Source organism: Hippopotamus amphibius, chromosome 9 (assembly GCF_030028045.1).
Source record: "Hippopotamus amphibius kiboko isolate mHipAmp2 chromosome 9, mHipAmp2.hap2, whole genome shotgun sequence".
NCBI lineage: Eukaryota > Metazoa > Chordata > Mammalia > Artiodactyla > Hippopotamidae > Hippopotamus > Hippopotamus amphibius.
The window spans coordinates 131,874,085-131,891,119 of NC_080194.1; the positions used below are offsets into that span (position 1 = coordinate 131,874,085).

The 17,035-nt window shown below is 46.5% G+C and overlaps 1 protein-coding gene across 1 annotated transcript in view; it reads right to left on the reverse strand.

The window, feature by feature from the left end:
* The window catches only part of CPPED1 (calcineurin like phosphoesterase domain containing 1), a 121,195-nt gene extending 115,100 nt beyond the window's left edge, over positions 1–6,095 (reverse strand). The window contains exon 1 of the mRNA XM_057695900.1: positions 5,882–6,095. Within this exon, the coding sequence (XP_057551883.1) occupies positions 5,882–5,951 (70 nt within the window). The 5' untranslated portion in view covers positions 5,952–6,095. The remainder of the gene's footprint in view (positions 1–5,881) is intronic.
* Positions 6,096–17,035: the final 10,940 nt, after the last annotated feature.

A 17,035-nucleotide genomic window follows, 5' to 3' on the forward strand; every position in this document is an offset into this window, starting at 1 on the left:
AAATTCAAAGTGAATAATGTGTGCCTTGGAAATGTTGCTTCAGGATAAGTTGCTGAGCTCCAGCTTACAGTCAATTGCACCCCACGTCCTCACAAGCAGAGACTTTTCTGTTGTTACTGCTGCAGCCAGACCATTCTTTCCAAAATGGAAATCAGATCATGTTTCCTTCGGACTTCTCTGGTGGTGCAGTGGTTAAGAACCCGCCTGCCAATGCAGGGGACATGGGTTCGAGCCCTGATCTGGGAAGATCCCACATGCTGCAGAGCAACTAAGCCTGTGTGCCACAACTATTGAGCCCATGTGCCGCAACCACTGAAGCCCACGCGCATAGAGCCCATGCTTCACAACAAGAGAAACCACCACAATGTGAAGCCCGTGCACTACAATGAAGAGTAGCCCTCGCTCGCCACAACTAGAGAAAGCCCATGTGCAGCAACGAAGACCCAAGGCAGCCAATAAAGTAAATTAATTAATTAATAAAAAAAAAGAGACCATGTTTCCTTGAGTCCTCACAGATGCAACTTAGATAAAGACAAAACTTCTCAATGACTCCCTTCCCCATGCTCCAGTCTCATCCCATGCCACCCAGCTCAACTTAAGGGCTTCTTTCTCCGCACACCCTTCCCTTTCCTGTCCCACCACATCAGACTTTCACATGTGCTCCACCTACGCCTGGTCTACAATGGTCCTCCTTCCCTTCACTGCCCAGGTACCTCCTACTCATCCTTCAGCAAGCAGGACACACCCCTTCCCCAAGGAAGTCCTCCCTGAAGGGCCTTATTAAGATGCCCCTCCCCTCCTGACAACTGACATTCCTCACTTCACTGACATTTGCCGCAGCTGCGATTATGCTGGTCTGTGTGACTGGCAGGTTACTGTCGGGCTCTCTAAGTAGCCATGTGCCAGAGGTGAGGAATCGCATCTGGTTTTTGCTCATCACTGCACTCTGGGATCTAGCACAATACCTGGAAGGTGCTTGGTACACCTGATGAGTGGGCAAATGGATGAATCAATGGACAGGTGGATGGACAGACAGATGCAAAGATGGACATATGATGGACAGACTGGTAGACAGACGAATGGACAGAAAAACAGACAGATAGAAGGAGAGATGGTCGAAGAAGACATCTGTTCCCAGGGCCGACCTCTCTTCTGAGCCGTTAATGCCATCTTTTCCCACCTCCTCAGGAATGTTCTCCAGCAATTATCCTGCCTTTTGCATTTTTCAACCCCAGATCCAGCTCAGACCAATCGTGTGACCTCAGGCAAGTTGCCTAGCCTTTCTGAGATTGATTTTTTCCCACTGTAAAAACAGGATAACCCTAATAGCTAGCTCAACAGGACTACTTTGAAGATTACAAGAGACAGACCACATACAGCACGGAGTATAGTGCCTGGCACGCTGTGAACACCTGAGAAATCTTAGATACTCCTGTTGTTTTTGTCATCATTACAACTATTGCAAACCCTTCAGCCCTCCTTCAGCATTGCTCCTCCCTCAAGCAACCTTGCATCACCAAATGGCTCCAAACAGAATCCTACCCTTGCTGACTGCACATCCTCACTCACTACCACTCCTCAAATGCCAATGCACCAGGCTTCCCCCTACAGCTTTACTGAAACCGTCTTCCCAAAGGCCACATAACAATCAAAGCTGCCATCCTCTGCTCAGTGAGCACTCACCTGGACGTCTGCAGCATCAGAGCCTGTGCACCACCCTGCCTGAAGCCCTCCTCCCCAACTTTGGTACCAAGGCTGGCTGCGAGATTTTTGTTTGTTTGTTTGTTTTGTTTTTGTTTTGGCGCACAGGCTTAGTTGCTCCACGGCATGTGGGATCTTCCTGAAGCAGGGATCGAACCCGTGTCCTCTGTATCGGCAGGCGGATTCTTAACCACTGCGCCACCTGGGAAGCCTCAGCTGCAGGATTTATCTTCCAAAAGTTCTGGTTGTTTCCTTCTCTGAGACCTTCAGTGTGTCTTTTCCTTCTTCTAACCCCCTAAATGTTGGTATATCCTAAGGTTACACACACACACACACACACACACACACACACACACACACACACACACACCCTGTCCACTACTCCACACTTTTCCCCTTAGCAATGCCACTGACTCCTACAGCAATATCATCTATTCCCCTCTCCATGGATGGGATCCATACCTGCATCCCAGCTGTGTGCTGCACCCTACAAGCTGCCTCAGATTTCCTGATGGCACCTCAAAGCCACCAATTCCCAAATCAATCCCTTCAAACCCTACTCCTTACTCCCTGATTTCAGTTAACAGTCTCACCATTACCCAAGACCAATGCTTAAAATCCTGATTCCCACTTCGGTGGCCTACAGAGGCCACCAGTTGCCAAGAATTTTTTTTTTTAATACTTATTTATTTGGCTGCATTGGGTCTTAGTTGTAGCACCTAGGATCTTCAGTGCAGCATGCAGGATCTTTAGTTGCAGCATGCGAACTCTTCATGTGCAATCTAGTTTCCTGATCAGGGATTGAACCCAGGTCCCCTGCATTGGGGGTGCAGAGTCTTAACCACTGGACCACCAGGGAAGTCCCTCCAAGAATTATTTTTTGTGCCATAGCTCTGTGCTTTGATTATGAGCCCTCGCCTTTTTCTACTCTCCACAAGATACTAGAGAATGCAGTATGAACATAATACTTCCTGAACGGAAAAGAGAGTGCAGAGTCACAAGGAACTCTCATACTCTGCTAGTGGGAGTATAAGTTGGTGCAAGCACTCTGGAAGGTGATTTGACAAGATCTAATAAAGCTAGGAAAGATCATACTCTACAACCCAGAACTTTGCTCTCCTGGGTATATGCCCTGGAGAAATTTTTCCACGTATCCACAAGAAGACCTGTACCAGAATTGTTCATAACAGCACTGTTACCCACTGTGAAAAACAGAAATAACTGAACGTCCATCATATCAGGATCCTAGCAGGAAATAGCTGGCAGACTCAAATTAGGATAATTAAAGGCGCATTTAAAAAGGGATTATTTGGGATGAGTTGAGTGTAGCAAAACATCAAAGGATCTAAATTGGAGACAGAAAAGCAGAACTATGTCTGAAAGGAGGGAAGAAGTGGTTACCCAAATCTGAAAAGAAAGTTCCAGCAGAAAGAAGCAGTGAATTTCAGGTAAGGAATACAGCCAGCTGGAGGCAACCCCACAGGGAAGAAAGCAGGGGGATAAACTTTTGTTCCCCATCTCTCTGCTCTCCAGTCAGGATGCCCCATTGGCTGAATCCAATCAGAGGCCAGAGGGCAAAGAGCAAATGGATGAGGCCCCATAAGAGTTCTACCTCAGGGAGCAGTGGGGCAGGGAGAGGGTAGACTTGAGAGGCAGAGGTAAGACCCAGCAACAGAACATATCAAGTATATGCTTATATAATGGAATACTGCCCAGCAGGAAAATGAGCAAACTAGAGCTACTTTTACCAACATGGGTAAATCTCAAAAGCCTCATATTGGATTGAAATCAAGCAGGAACCTGCAGGGCCCTCCAGGAAATAAAAGCCTTCCCGTGCCCACCCACCCCACCCCCCCCACCCCCCGATTTCTTGTTTGAAGAAAAAAGGCTTGGTCTCCTAGATCTTCCCTAGTTCCAAAGAGCAGATTCAAGGAGTTAATAATTATGGAATTGAGGGAATGCAGACACAGAGGGAAAGCAGCCTAGAAACAACAGTTCCGCAATAAAACAGAGTCCTAGTTCCTCCTCAAGGGAGGCACATAACAATCTGATACTTTGAGTTCTGCAGGCCCCCACCCAGGTGAAGAATGGTAACTACATGCTGAGACCCCAGACGGGTCCAAACTGGAAGGCTGATGCTTGAGTTTCCTGGAACACCACCTTGTTAGCTCACCAGCAATCAAAAAACAAAGCCATTCACCCTGCAGTTGTCACCCCAAATGTTGCCTTTAAAAACTCTTCCCTGAAAACCAGAGGGAGATCAAGTCTTTCAAGTACAAGCTACCCATTCTCCTAGCTAGGCCCTGCAATATAAACCTTTTTCTGCTCCAAACTCTTGTTACCAAGTCCAAACTCGCTCTGCTCACTGCACGACAGGCCAATAAATCGGGAGGTGAGGTGTTGAGACAAGGAATAACGACTTTATTCGGAAAGCCGGCAGACCTAGAAGATGACGGACTAGGGGCCCCAAAAAAACCATCTTATCGTGGTCTGGATGCCAGTTTCTTTTATGGAATCAGAGAGGGAAGTAAAGTAAAAAGGCAGAATAGAGAAGGAGAGGTGGGGAGGAAGTAAAGTAAAAAGGGCCGTCAGTCTTGCAAAACCTCTCCTGGAATGGCCAGCCTCAGGGAGGGTATGGGTTTTTTTTTTTTTTTTTTTTTTTCTTCTTTCTTGCAGCCATTCACAAGTGGGCAGGGTTCCCCGAGGCAGGCCATTACGTATGATTAGAACAAAAAAAAAACAACAAAAAGCAAAGGCTAAACTCAAAGAAACAGATCCAATATGGAGTCAAAATTGGCTCTTCCCTGTTACACTCTGATATTTTGGTTTGTTTGGTCTCCCTGTGCGCCAGGCACACGAACTTGGGTTCAAAAACAGGGTGAAAAGGGCAAATTAAAATAATATTTAGAGAATGGGCACTACAACAGATTGTTTTCTAACATCCACCTCAATTAGATTTCTGGCCCCACATGCCCTTCCAGAACCTTGCCACCCCTTCCCACCCCCCACCAGTTGCAGAGAAAGAAAAAAACAAGGCTTTAGAACAGAGAGTTACAGGGGAAACCCACTTTAGTAAGGCTAGCCAGGGAAAATCTGTCTGATAAAGTGACTGAACTTTAAATAAAGTGTGAAGATGGAGAAACTGCCAGGCCCCCAGCCCAGCTATTATCTAGGCAAGCAAAGAGCAAGCACCACCAAAGCCCTGCAGAGAGAAAGGACTTGGCCATTTTAAATGCGAGTTCAAGAAAACCAGTGAAGCAGGAGAACTGAGCAAGGGGAAGAATGGTGAGTATGAAACAAGGAAGGCGAGCACAAGCCAGATCACGGAGGGCACCTGGGGTGACTTCCCTGGGGTGACAAAAACTGGTGAGTTCGCGGGAGGGAATTTGACCACGCAACAAAAGACGCGGGGAGGACCAAGGAACGGGGAGCAGTGGTCCCTCTTATAGCTCTAAGGTTAGCACACACTGAGCACCTGGCCTGTGTCAGGCACTGGGTTACAGAAATCCTTTTAACCTGCTAACCCTCCCCTATGCGGTAAATATTAACAAGCCCATTTTCACAGCGAGGCGGATTATCCGAATCCAAAGTCCAAGCACTTAACTCCACAGGACTCTTGACTGCCTCCCCTCTCTCCAGTTCGGACGGGCACTGCTAACATTTTGGTGGATGACTCATTATAGAAGGTAACCATGATTATGGAGTATAAACTACACCACGGTGAACGACCATTATAAAAATAACCGCATCGCATGTGCACCCGGCGCTTATCCAGTGCCACACATAACCTGGCTGCGATCATTCCCCTTTTACAGATGAGGAAACTGAGGCTAACACTCGCTGCGCATCCTGTCCAAGGCAAGGCTTGGAAACCGAGTCTAACTGCAGCGCCCACGCTCTTCACTCTGCTTTGCTGCCTCACTCTATCGTCTCTCAGGGAACCTCGGCCGTGGCCACCGAGGCTCTACGGCCGGACCCCTCGCCCCGCCACCCTTCTCTCAAAAGCGCCCCTGGAAGTCCCAAGTGCGGCTGGTGCCGCCGCTATTGCGGTCCCCGGCCCGTGGGTGCAGCCCCTGCTGGGGTCCGGTGCGAGGCGCGCATCCCGCACGAACGTTCCCCCTGCCGAAGGTTCCGCAAGCCCTGAAACCAGCCCCTCCCGGGGGCGAAGGGCAGGCAGTACCTGAGGAAAAAGCGTCCAGGGTCCTGCCCCGCGCTCTGTGGAAAACAGCCCCCGCCTCCGCAGCCGACATGGCGAGCGACTTTCTGGCCTCTGCTGAGTCCACTGCGTGGGAGGGAGCGACGCGACTCCTCAGCGCCCAACTGCCGGGTGGGGCCTGCGCCGCTGGGGGCTGCGACCTCTGCTCGGGGCGGGGCGGGGCCGGCGGGCGCGCTGGGCTCTGTCGCTCGAGGCGCCACTGGTGCTGCCTGGGCGGGGCTGGACGCGTGAGCGGCCCTTCTGGGATCGACTGGGGCTCCTGGCAAGTGGAGTAGGCTTGCCTGGGGTCTGGTGCACAGGAACTCAGGCTTGGTGGGGCAGCCCTTCCTTAGAGGAGGGGTCTGCAGATTTAACAAGAATGTAGGACATCCGGTTAAACTAGAATTTCAGATAACCAACAAATGATAAACATGTTGTATGCAGTTTGGGAGAGGCTTGTGCCACACGTTTTGTCGTTTATCTGAAATAGTTTAAGTGGGGCTCTGTATTTTATCTGGGAATCCTACCCTAAGGGTAAAAGGACTGGGCCCTGTCCTTGCAGGACAAGACAGGACAGTCCTCCAAGGTGTGATCTCTGACACAATTCCGAGGTATCTTCAGTTTACCGGTCATCATCACCATCATTACATTTGAAACAAGTGTCTCTAAAATCGAGTTCCCTTACTGAGTTTATGATCAATCTCACTATGCAAAATGTTATTGTCTTTCAGGTCCCATCCCTGTTCCCCTCAGGACTGAGGACTATCAAAGAAAAGGGGAGGTTGAAACCAAGTGGGTACAAAAGCCCCATCGTGTCTCCTGTTTCCTATTTAGTCTCCTAGGCCTTCCCTGGTTTCTAAAGAGAAGGCTCAAGCAGTTAATGATTGAGACAATAAAGTCCCCGGACTCCTAGTTCCTCCCGAGGGGCTGGAGATAACAATCCCATGCATATCAAGACCCCCACCAAGGTGGAGGGTGGTGACCACAAGCGCTAGACCCCAGGCTGGTTGGAACCAGAAGGTTGAAATTCCAGAAACATCACCCTGTTACCTCCCCACCAACCAGTCTGAAGAAAGTCCATGAGCATCCTTCTACCCTCTCCCCTAAAACTGTCTTTAAGAAACACTTGCCTGGGACTTCCCTGGTGGTCCAGTGGTTAAGACCCCATGCTTCCACTGCAGGGGGTGTGGGTTTGGTCCCTGGTCGGGGACCTAAGATCCCACATGCCTCCCAGTGCAGCCCCCCAAACCCCCAAACAAACAAAAACAAAAATCCTCGCCTGAAAGCCATCGGTGGGCTCAGGTCTTCTGAGCATGAACTCCTTGGTTGGTCTCCTGCGAATGAACCCTTACTTTGCTGCAAACCCCATGTCAGAGTTTGGCTGTGTGAGCCTTGGGCACAGGAGCCCTTGCTTGGTGACACGTTATTGTCATCACCACTCACTAAGCATCAGGCATTGTTCTAAGCACTTTGCACCAGCTCACTTAATCCACATGACAGCCTTAGGGGATGGTGCTATCATTAGCTGCATTTATTAGAAGGGGAAACTGATGTCCAGAGAGGTGAAATGGTTTGCACAAGGTGACACACATCCAGGAAGGTAGTGAAGCAGCCACCCACCCAAACTAGGATCTGTCCAGCAAAAAGCCATTAAACTGAACTAAGCCAGCATTTGTCAAACGTGTTAAAAATACAAATTCCAGAGTGAACCTATTGTACCCAAAATTTGGCCTCTGTTACCGAATTGAGTGTTGGAAACAGAGTTTTGGGTGAAGTAGAAAAGGATAGCTTTAGGGCTTCCCTGGTGGCGCAGTGGTTAAGAATCTGCCTGCCAGTGCAGGGGACATGGGTTCAATTCCTGCTCCAAGAAGATCACACAAGCTGTGGAGCAACTAAGCCCGTGTGCCACAACTATTGAGCCTGCGCTTTAGAGTCCGTGAGCCACAACTATTGAGCCCATGTGCTGCACCTATTGAAGCCCACCCACCTAGAGCCCATGCTCCGCAACAAGAGAAGCCACAGCAAAGAGGAGCCCACGCACCACAACAAAGAGTAGCCCCTGCTCACCGCAACTAGAGAAAGCCCATGTGCAGCAACAAAGATCCAACACAGCCAATAAATAAATAAATAAATTTATTAAAAAAAAAAGAAAAGAAAAGAATGCTTTACTGCTTTACCCGGCAAAGGGGGGCACGGCAGGATAAAGCCCTTAAAACTGTGTGTGTAGACCTGGAGCAGGTAGTGAGGAGTCTGATAGTCATGGTTCAAAGAGGAGGGCGTGATCAGATCGTGGACCTTCTTCTGATTGGTTGGGGGTGAGGTACCTGGGAGTCAGCATCATCAACCCTCTGGTTCCAACCATCTGGGGTCTGCGTGCTTGTGGGCAGCATGCAGTGAACTTCTCCCACCTGGTGGGGGTTTCAGTATCTGCAAAACAGCTCTAAGATGTTGTTATGTGTATCCCTTGAGGGGGCACCAGGACCCTGCCCCAAGGCTGCACTATTATTTCTTGACTGCTCCTCCCTTATTTCGGCACCCCCTCCCTTCCCTGAGTAGCAACTGTTTGGAACTCAGGGAAGGTCCTGGAGGCTGAAGGAAGCCTATTTCCTGCAATCAAGCATGGGGGACACTGGAAGGCTTCTGTGCCCAGGAGCCCCAGAGGGTCCTGCTCAGTTTCATTAGAGTATAAATCTCCAGGAAAAGGGTCTGTTTCTAACTCCCCTGGGAGTTCTTATGATTACGCCACGATTGGGAAACTCTTTTAACCAGCTGCCTATTTCTGAAGCATTACTTGGGTGGCTAAAATGACCAAGACAACTGTCTTCTAATCTTAGACAAGAGGAAGTAAATCATAGCAGTTAAGAATATAAGTGCCTAGGAGTTCTGGAGTCAGACTGCCTGTTACCGCTTGCTGGTAGTATCATCTTGAAAATTACTTAGTTTCTCCATGCCCCAATTTCCCTATCCACCAAAGGAGGACAATAGTGGTATCTTGGTCATAGAGTTACTGGGAGCTCTAGATGAGTTGGTGGATCAAAGTGCTTAAAACAAAAAAAACAAACAAACAAAAAAGTGCTTAAAACAATAGTTCTAACAGCAAGTGGTAAGTACTCAATGAACACTGGCCATTGTTATTCTCATCATTATTAATCACTGTATCTCTACTGACTGCTTATGGCTTGGTCCAGCAGAAAATTCTCAGGAAGTGTTCAAAGAAGGAATGAGTAAATGAGAATCAAAAGTCCTGACGGTGGCCTCAAGGCCCTGCAAGATCCAGCCCTTGCCTACTTCTCACCCACTAACATCTAGGCCACAGTCTTCTTTTTTCTTTTTTTTTAATTAATTTATTTATTTGCTTTTGGCCGCATTGGGCCTTTGTTGCTGCATGTGAGCTTCCTCTAGTTGCAGCAAGCAGGAGCTACTCTTTGTTGTGGTGCTTGGGCTTCTTATTGTGGTGGTTTCTCTTGTCACGGAGCACAGGCTCTAGGCGTGCAGGCTTCAGTAGTTGTGGTGCACGGGCTTAGTGGCTCTGCTGCATGTGGGATCTTCCCAGCCCAGGGTCCCTGCATTGGCAGGCAGATGCTTAACCACTGTGCCACCAGAGAAGTCCTGAGGCCACAGTCTTCTTTCAGTTCCTTAAGCAGGCACATCCAATTCCCTCTTTGCATTTGTGGTTCCTTTTGTTTACAATGTATCTGTTTATTTGAGTATCAAGGCCTTCATTTAAATCACACTTCCACAGAAAGGCCTTACCCTACACACTTGCACATACTCTTCAGCGCTAAACTAGGTCTCCCTCATTCTTTTTGTAGCACTATGCTCATGACCATCCTAGCCCTTTGCACAGTCGGTTACTATATGTTTACAGATGTAACTATTTGTTTAATGTTGTCTTTCCCAGTTCAAATGTAAGGTCCATGAGGGCAGGTACTTCGATTGTCTTGCTCACCAAGCAGGGTGCTTCAGACCTAGACTCTAATGGCTGTTGCATGACAAATAAGTAGATGATGGATATCTTGGCAGGATAACCTTGTTTTGACCCTGGACAGTGGGTGGGCATAGCTCTGTTGGAAGTGATGGTGAGTAACTTCAGAGCTGCATGGGTGCTATTGAACAATAGTTATGGCTGCATCTACACCCCGTCCACTAGTGGGACCAGCAACCCCTGAGCCTCATTGCCTGCCACCTCCTCCCTGATCACTGTGCAGGTCAGTGCTTCCACGCTCCCTGACTGTGCTCTTTCAGCCCATACACTCTTGTTTTCAGCTGTCAGCCTGGAAGGTAAGAGAGGCAGATAGATAGCATAAGAAGAGCATATTCCTGGGCAGCAGGCTGACCTGTTCAGTCCAGTTCTCAGCTGTGTGACCTTTGGGACATCACTTAATCTTTCTGAGCTTCAGCTTCTTCATCTATAAGGAGGTAGTCAGGGAGCTCCCTGGCAGCCCAGTGGTTAGGACTCGGCACATTCAGTATGGAGGCGACCACGTGCAATCCCTGGTTGTGGAGCTAAGATCCTGCAAGCTGTGCGGTGTGGCCAAAATAAAATAAAATAAGAAATATAAATAACTAACTAAATAAATAAATAAATATTTGGAAATAATCACAGCCCCAATCTCAAATGGTTTTTGTGAAGAGTACATGATCCTCCAGGCAGAGTTTGTGGAGCATACTCAGTGCTTGATACATTTTTGCTGTAGTTGATATTGTTAATATTGTTGTTGGAATACACTTCAACTCATTTTTTTCTAGTCAAAATTCGACTCTCTCAAGATTCTTTTAAGGAATCCTCTGGCACTCCAATGGTTAGGACTTGGAGATTTCACTGCTGGGACCCCGGGTTCGATTCCTGGTTGGGGAACTAAAATCCTGCAAGCTGCACTGCTCAATCAAAACAAATGTTTTTTTTTTAATTCTTTTAATCAACTATACTTCAATTAAAAATTTAGAAAATAAAAATAAATTTAAAAAAAAGATTCTATTCAGGTGTCACCTCTCATATCAGCCAGGTATCATTTCATTGCAAATAACTAAAAATCAGTTCAAAGTGGTTTTTTAATTTATTTTTTATTATTATTTTTTTAATCTGTTTATTTTATTATTTATTTATTTATTGGCTGCGTTGGGTCTTCGTTGCTGCACACGGGCTTTCTCTAGTTGCTGCGAGTGAGGGCTACTCTTCATTGTGGTGCTCAGGTCCCTCACTGTAGTGGCTTCTCTTGTTGTGGATCATGGGCCCTAGGCACGTGGGCTTCAATAGTTGCAGCACATGGGCTCAATAGTTGTGGCTCACAGGCTCTAGAGCACAGGCTCCGTAGTTGTGGCGCACGGGCTTAGTTGCTCCGTAGCATGTGGGATATTCCCAGGGCAGGGCTCGAACCCGTGTCCCCTGCATTGGCAGGCGGATTCTTTACCATTGCGCCACCTAGGAAGTCCAGTTCCAACTGGTTTGATCAGAAAAAGGAATTCGTTGGCATATATAAGTTAAAACTCTGGGAGGTGTGGCCAAGATGGTGGAGTAGAAGACCCTGACCTCTCCTCCTCCCACAGGAACATCAAAATCACAACTATTTACAGAGCAACTATTTATGAGGAAGACCAGAAGATGAGAAGAAAAGATCCTCTGCAACTAAAGAAGGAAGCACAGTGAGATGGGCCGGAGATGCAGTATAGTCCAGACCTTATAACCTCACGTAGGCGACCCACAAATGGGAGGATGATTACAATTGCAGAGATTCTCCCCAGTGAGTAACGAGTCTTCGTCGCACATCAGGTTCCTCAGCCTGGGGGTCCTGCACTGGAAAATGAGCCCCCAGAATGTCTGGCTTAAAGCCAGTGGGGCTTGCATACAGGAAAGCTAGAGGGCTATAGGAAACAGGGACCCTGCTCCTAAAGAGTGCACACAAAATCTCACGTGCTTTGAGTCCCAGCCCAGAGAGTAATTTGAAAGGGGTCAGACGTACTTGCTGATCTTGGAGACCCTCCCAGAGAGACAGGAGCCACATGGGACTCCACCTGGGGACAAAACCATGGGTGGCAGCCACTGGGGGGAGCTCCCTCTACCATAAGCACACCTGTGCTGGCTAAAGCCATTTTGGAGCCTCCCTCTAGCCTGTTAGTGATGGGGCTTGCCCCCCCATCCGTGGGCCAGCATTAATCCCAGGACACTGTGGGCCCCACAGCCGGCCAACCCGGGACTCAGCCACTTCCACCAGCAGGCTGGCACCAGCCCCAGCACTCCCTGGGCTGTGCAGCTAGTCATGCCAGGGCTCAGCCCTGCCCACGAGCAGGCTGGCCGCTTCCACACAAGGCATGGCCTGGCAGACAACTGGGATGAGGGCCACCTTTGCCTACCGGCATGTCCATAGTAACTGGCCCTGCCAGAACAGAAGGGCCCATGCAACCCACATAGGGGGGATCCCTAGAGCTTTTTTTTTTTTAATAAATTTATTTATTTACTTACTTATTGGCTGTGTTGGGTCTTTGTTGCTGTGCACGGCCTTTCTCTAGCTGCGGTGCGTGGGGGCTACTCTTTGTTGCGGTGCAAGGGCTTCTCATTGCGGTGGCTTCTCTTGTTGCAGGGCGTGGGCTCTAGGTGTGTGGGCTTAAGTAGTTGTGGCATATGGGCTCAGCAGTTGTGGGCTCTAGAGTGCAGGCACACTAGTTGTGGCACATGGGCTTAGTTGCTCCTCAGCACGTGGAATCTTCCCGGACCAGGGATTGAACCCGTGTCCCCTGCATTGGCAGGTGGATTCTTAACCACTGTGCCACCTGGGAAGACCCCGGGTCATTTTTTAAAAAAACCTGAAAATAACTTGCTTTGACCAGGTCAAAATATTATACTTCAGACCCCCAAAATGACTGTTTTAGTTTTTGTGTTTTAAATTTACTGACTTCATTGATACTGTTATAAGCTTGGTATTAAAAAGATTTTTCACAATTTTTTCTCCCTTTTCAAGATATTAGAGAAATTTCTGAAATGTTCCAGGTATACCTATATTCTCCAGCATGAAAGTTAAATCACTTCCTTCAGACCTTTGAGACATCATTGCACATCTCTTAGGTGAGTTGTACAGCTTACACATTTTTGTTTTCATTATTAGAAATAAAATATAACTCTTATGTGTGTTATATGTAATTATTCTTTGTGAGTGTCTACAGGGCCTTTCATGCATATTCTCTCCTTTTATCCCCTAAACAAAATGTAGTTCCACCTCGTGTTAAAAACGAAATCATAGAGCCTCAAGGAAGCTAAGTAACTTGCCTGGAGTCAGTTCACCATATACCAAAAGTGGTAAAGCCAGAACTCCGCTTTCCACGTTCTTTCTGCCTCTTGTGGTCAATTTTCAGGCCTGCTGGGTACTCCTTAGACATATATGAAGCCTCACTATTGCCTACCATTTGATTTTAAGTTTCTTAAGTTTTGACTTTGAAAACTTGTGTCCATAGGGAGGTACCCATTTAGAGGCCAGGCTGGTCAGTCACATGACCTGAGTATAAACGTGCTTATTCCACTTACTAGCTCTGTGCCCTTAGGCAAGTCACTCAACCTCTCTGAGCTTTGTTTTCCTCATCCCTCAAGTGGGGATAATCACATTTCCCTACAGAGGTGTTGGCAGGATTCCGAGCATGGATGATTTAGTGTGTATCACAGCACATAATAAGTGCCCCATAAATTGCTTGTTATTATTGTCATTGGTATCATTTCAGATAAGCAACTGAAGACCTCCCAGTACGACAGCACACTCCGGCTTCTCGTGCAGTGCGGCAGGGCTTCTTGGCATTCAGAATCTGGAATGGAGAACTGGAGTTCAAAAAATCACCCCTAGGAAAGGAAACCCTCCTACACTGTTGGTGAGAATGTAAATTTGTGCAGCCACTATGGAAAACAGTATGGAGGTTCCTTAAAAAACTAAAAATAGAGATACCATAGAAATGCCATCCAGGAATCCCACTCCTGGGTATATATCCAGAGAAAACTGTAATTCAAAATCATACATGCACCCCTATGTTCGTAGCAGCATTATTTACAATAACCAGGACATGGAAACAACCTAAATGTCCACCAACAGATGAATGGATGTGGTGTGTGTGTATATATATATAATGGAATATTACTCAGGCATAAAAAAGAATGAAACAATGCCATTTGCAGCTACATGGATGGACCTAGAGATTATCATACTAAATGAAGTTAGAAAGTGAAAGACCATATGATATCACTTATATGTGGAATCTAAAATATGATACAAATGAACTTATTTACAAAAAAGAAACAGACCTACAGACAGAGAAATCAAACTTATGGTTACCAAAGGGAAAAGGTTGGGGGCAGGGGTAAATTAGGAGTTTGGGATTAGCATATACAAACTACTATATGTAAAACAGATCAGCAACAAGGTCCTACTGTATAGCACAGGAAATTATAGTCAATATCTTATAATAAACTATAATGGAATATATATATATATAAATACATATATAACTGAATCACTTTGCTGTACACCAGAAACTAATGCAACATTGTAAATCAACTATACTTTACTGAAAAAAAATTTAAAAAACCATCCCTAATGAAGTCTCATGCTGGCAGACATCCTCTCACTTAGCCTCTTCCTTCAGATCAAGCTGACCAATCTACAAGTTGCTAGCTGCATGTGGCTACTTAATCAAAATTAAAATTAAATGACAGTTTCTCCATCATACTAAGCACATTTCAAGTGCTCAATAACCACATGGGGCTCGGGTGACCTGATTTAGGGAGAAAAACAATACAGAACACTCAGTTAAACTTACGTTTCAGGTGAAGTGTGTCCCCACCTACTTAAATGAAAAACTCATTTGTTGTTTATCTAAAGTCAAATGTAAGTGGGCTCCATATTGTATCTGGCTAGGGGCTGCTGTATTGGACAGCACAGATGTGGAGCACTCCCATTATTGCAGAAAGTTCTACTGGACAGCACTGCTTCAGAACCTCAATGAATGGGACTTCCCTGCTGGTGCAGTAGTTAAGAATCCGCCTGCCAATGCAGGGGACACAGGTTTGATCCCTGGTCGGGAAAGATCCCACATGCTGTGGAGCAACTAAGCCCGTGCACCACAACTACTGAGCCTGTCCTCTAGAGCCTTCAAGCCACAACTACTGAAGCCCGTGCACCTAGAGCCCATGCTGCGCAAAAAGAGAAGCCACCACAATGAGAAGCCCTCGCACTACAACCAGAGAAAGCCCGCGTGCAGCAATGAAGACATGAAGCAACCAAAAATAAACAAATAAACAAATAAATAAAATTTTATATATAAAAAAGAACCTCAACGAGCAACTTATAGCTAATGAACCCATCTGTTACTTCTGTTCTTCTGTCCAATGACACGGGATAGGCAAGTAGAGCACAAACAGCCCAAAGTATCCCTAACTACTATAGTAAAGTTATAGAAAGGGTTTTGAAACAGATAATACTAATTATTCCAATACTTTTTCCTCCAAAAATTTGAATTTAATTTCCTTGCTTAGGCTTTTGTTCATCCATTTATATTCTTTTCTGGCTCCCCTACATTGCTTAATACCCTTTGTGTGAAATGTGGCGTGATTGTAGGGACTTACTCTCCCTTTCTAATCTTCATTTGCTTTATCTGAATATTGAGATCAGCTTCTGAAGCATTTAAATATTTCATAACTACTCACTTTGGGTTGTGAAAAATCCTTTTTTCCTCTTCTCAACAAGAACTAGTGTTCTCAGGACTTCCCTCATGGTGCAGCAGTTAAGAATCTGCCTGCCAATGCAGGGGACACGGGTTCGAACCCTAGCCTGGGAAGATTCCCACATGCCGTGGAGCAACAAAGCCCACGTGCCACAACTACTGAAGCCTGCACCCCCAGAACCCGTGCTCTACAACAAGAGAAGCCTCCACAATGAGAAGCCCGTGCACCGCAAGGAAGAGTAGCCCCCACTTGCCACAACTAGAGAAAGCCTGCACGTAGCAACGAAGACCCAATGAAGCCAATAAATAAAATAGACTAAAATAAATTAAAATAAAAGAATTATTGTTCTTCTTAAAGCTCCAATCCTAGTGAACTTCGTTGTACACCTAGTGTACAATTTAAGCTCCTTGCAGAAATATAAGCTGCATGGAATATACCAATTTCCAGCATCAAACCTGACACATAGGAAGCCTTCAGTCAATCTGCTGAATTACATTGAATCACTTCTCAAAACTTACTAATGCGAAGAGTCTTGGGGCGGATTTCAAATTCTGCTCAGTTTTTCCACTGGTATCGGATCAGTTCACAGTGAATGACAACGACAGAATGCCACACACTTCAGAGCCTGCCCCTTGTATTGTGCATTCTTTAATTTGTTGTGTGTTTGTGCAAAGTAACTGCAGTTGATTCCTGGCCCTCTCTGGATGGCATTTCTGCCTTTGGGGACTCAGGACCAAACTGAAAGCCATTGGTTTCACTGAAAAACTCTGTAGACATACCTGGCCCTTCCTCTGTTTTCATTTTATTTTTCCATCTTTGTCCTGCTGGGTGCTGTTTGACTGAAAGCAAATCTTGTGTTTGTTAATGTCACAACAGTGGTTTTATTTCCCACAAGAAGGATCAACTATGCACAGGTTTGAATCTGACAAGTCTTACTGGTTTTTATCTTTCCAGAGCTCTAGCCTAGTTTGTTTTGGAGCTAATGTTCCAGAGAAATAAGGGCTGTATCCAAAGTCACTCCAACAGTATGATTCTGGATTTTCTCTCTGACCACATTACTCTCAGTGAGTGGTCCTCAGCCTTGTTATATGTGAGAATCCATCACCCAGGAAGCTTTTTAAGCACACCTGTTCTCAGACTTCACCCTGGAGTTTCTGATTGGATATGTCTTAGGTGAGACATGAGCACTGGTCTTAAAAATGTCCCAGGTGATTCTGATATGCAGTTAGGGCAGAGAATTGCTTGTCTAGACTCTACCGTGAGGCCAATATCTGAGTCAGGTGAATAGCAAGTGACGATCACAGCCTATTGCTGCAGGTGTGACAAGTAGTGCAGTAACATTTGCTGAGTCCCTGGATGCTGGGATGTGTGCCTTTTAACTTGGGGCTCCACACTAGATATAAAATAAATAAACAACAAGAACCTACTGTTGAGTCAAGGAA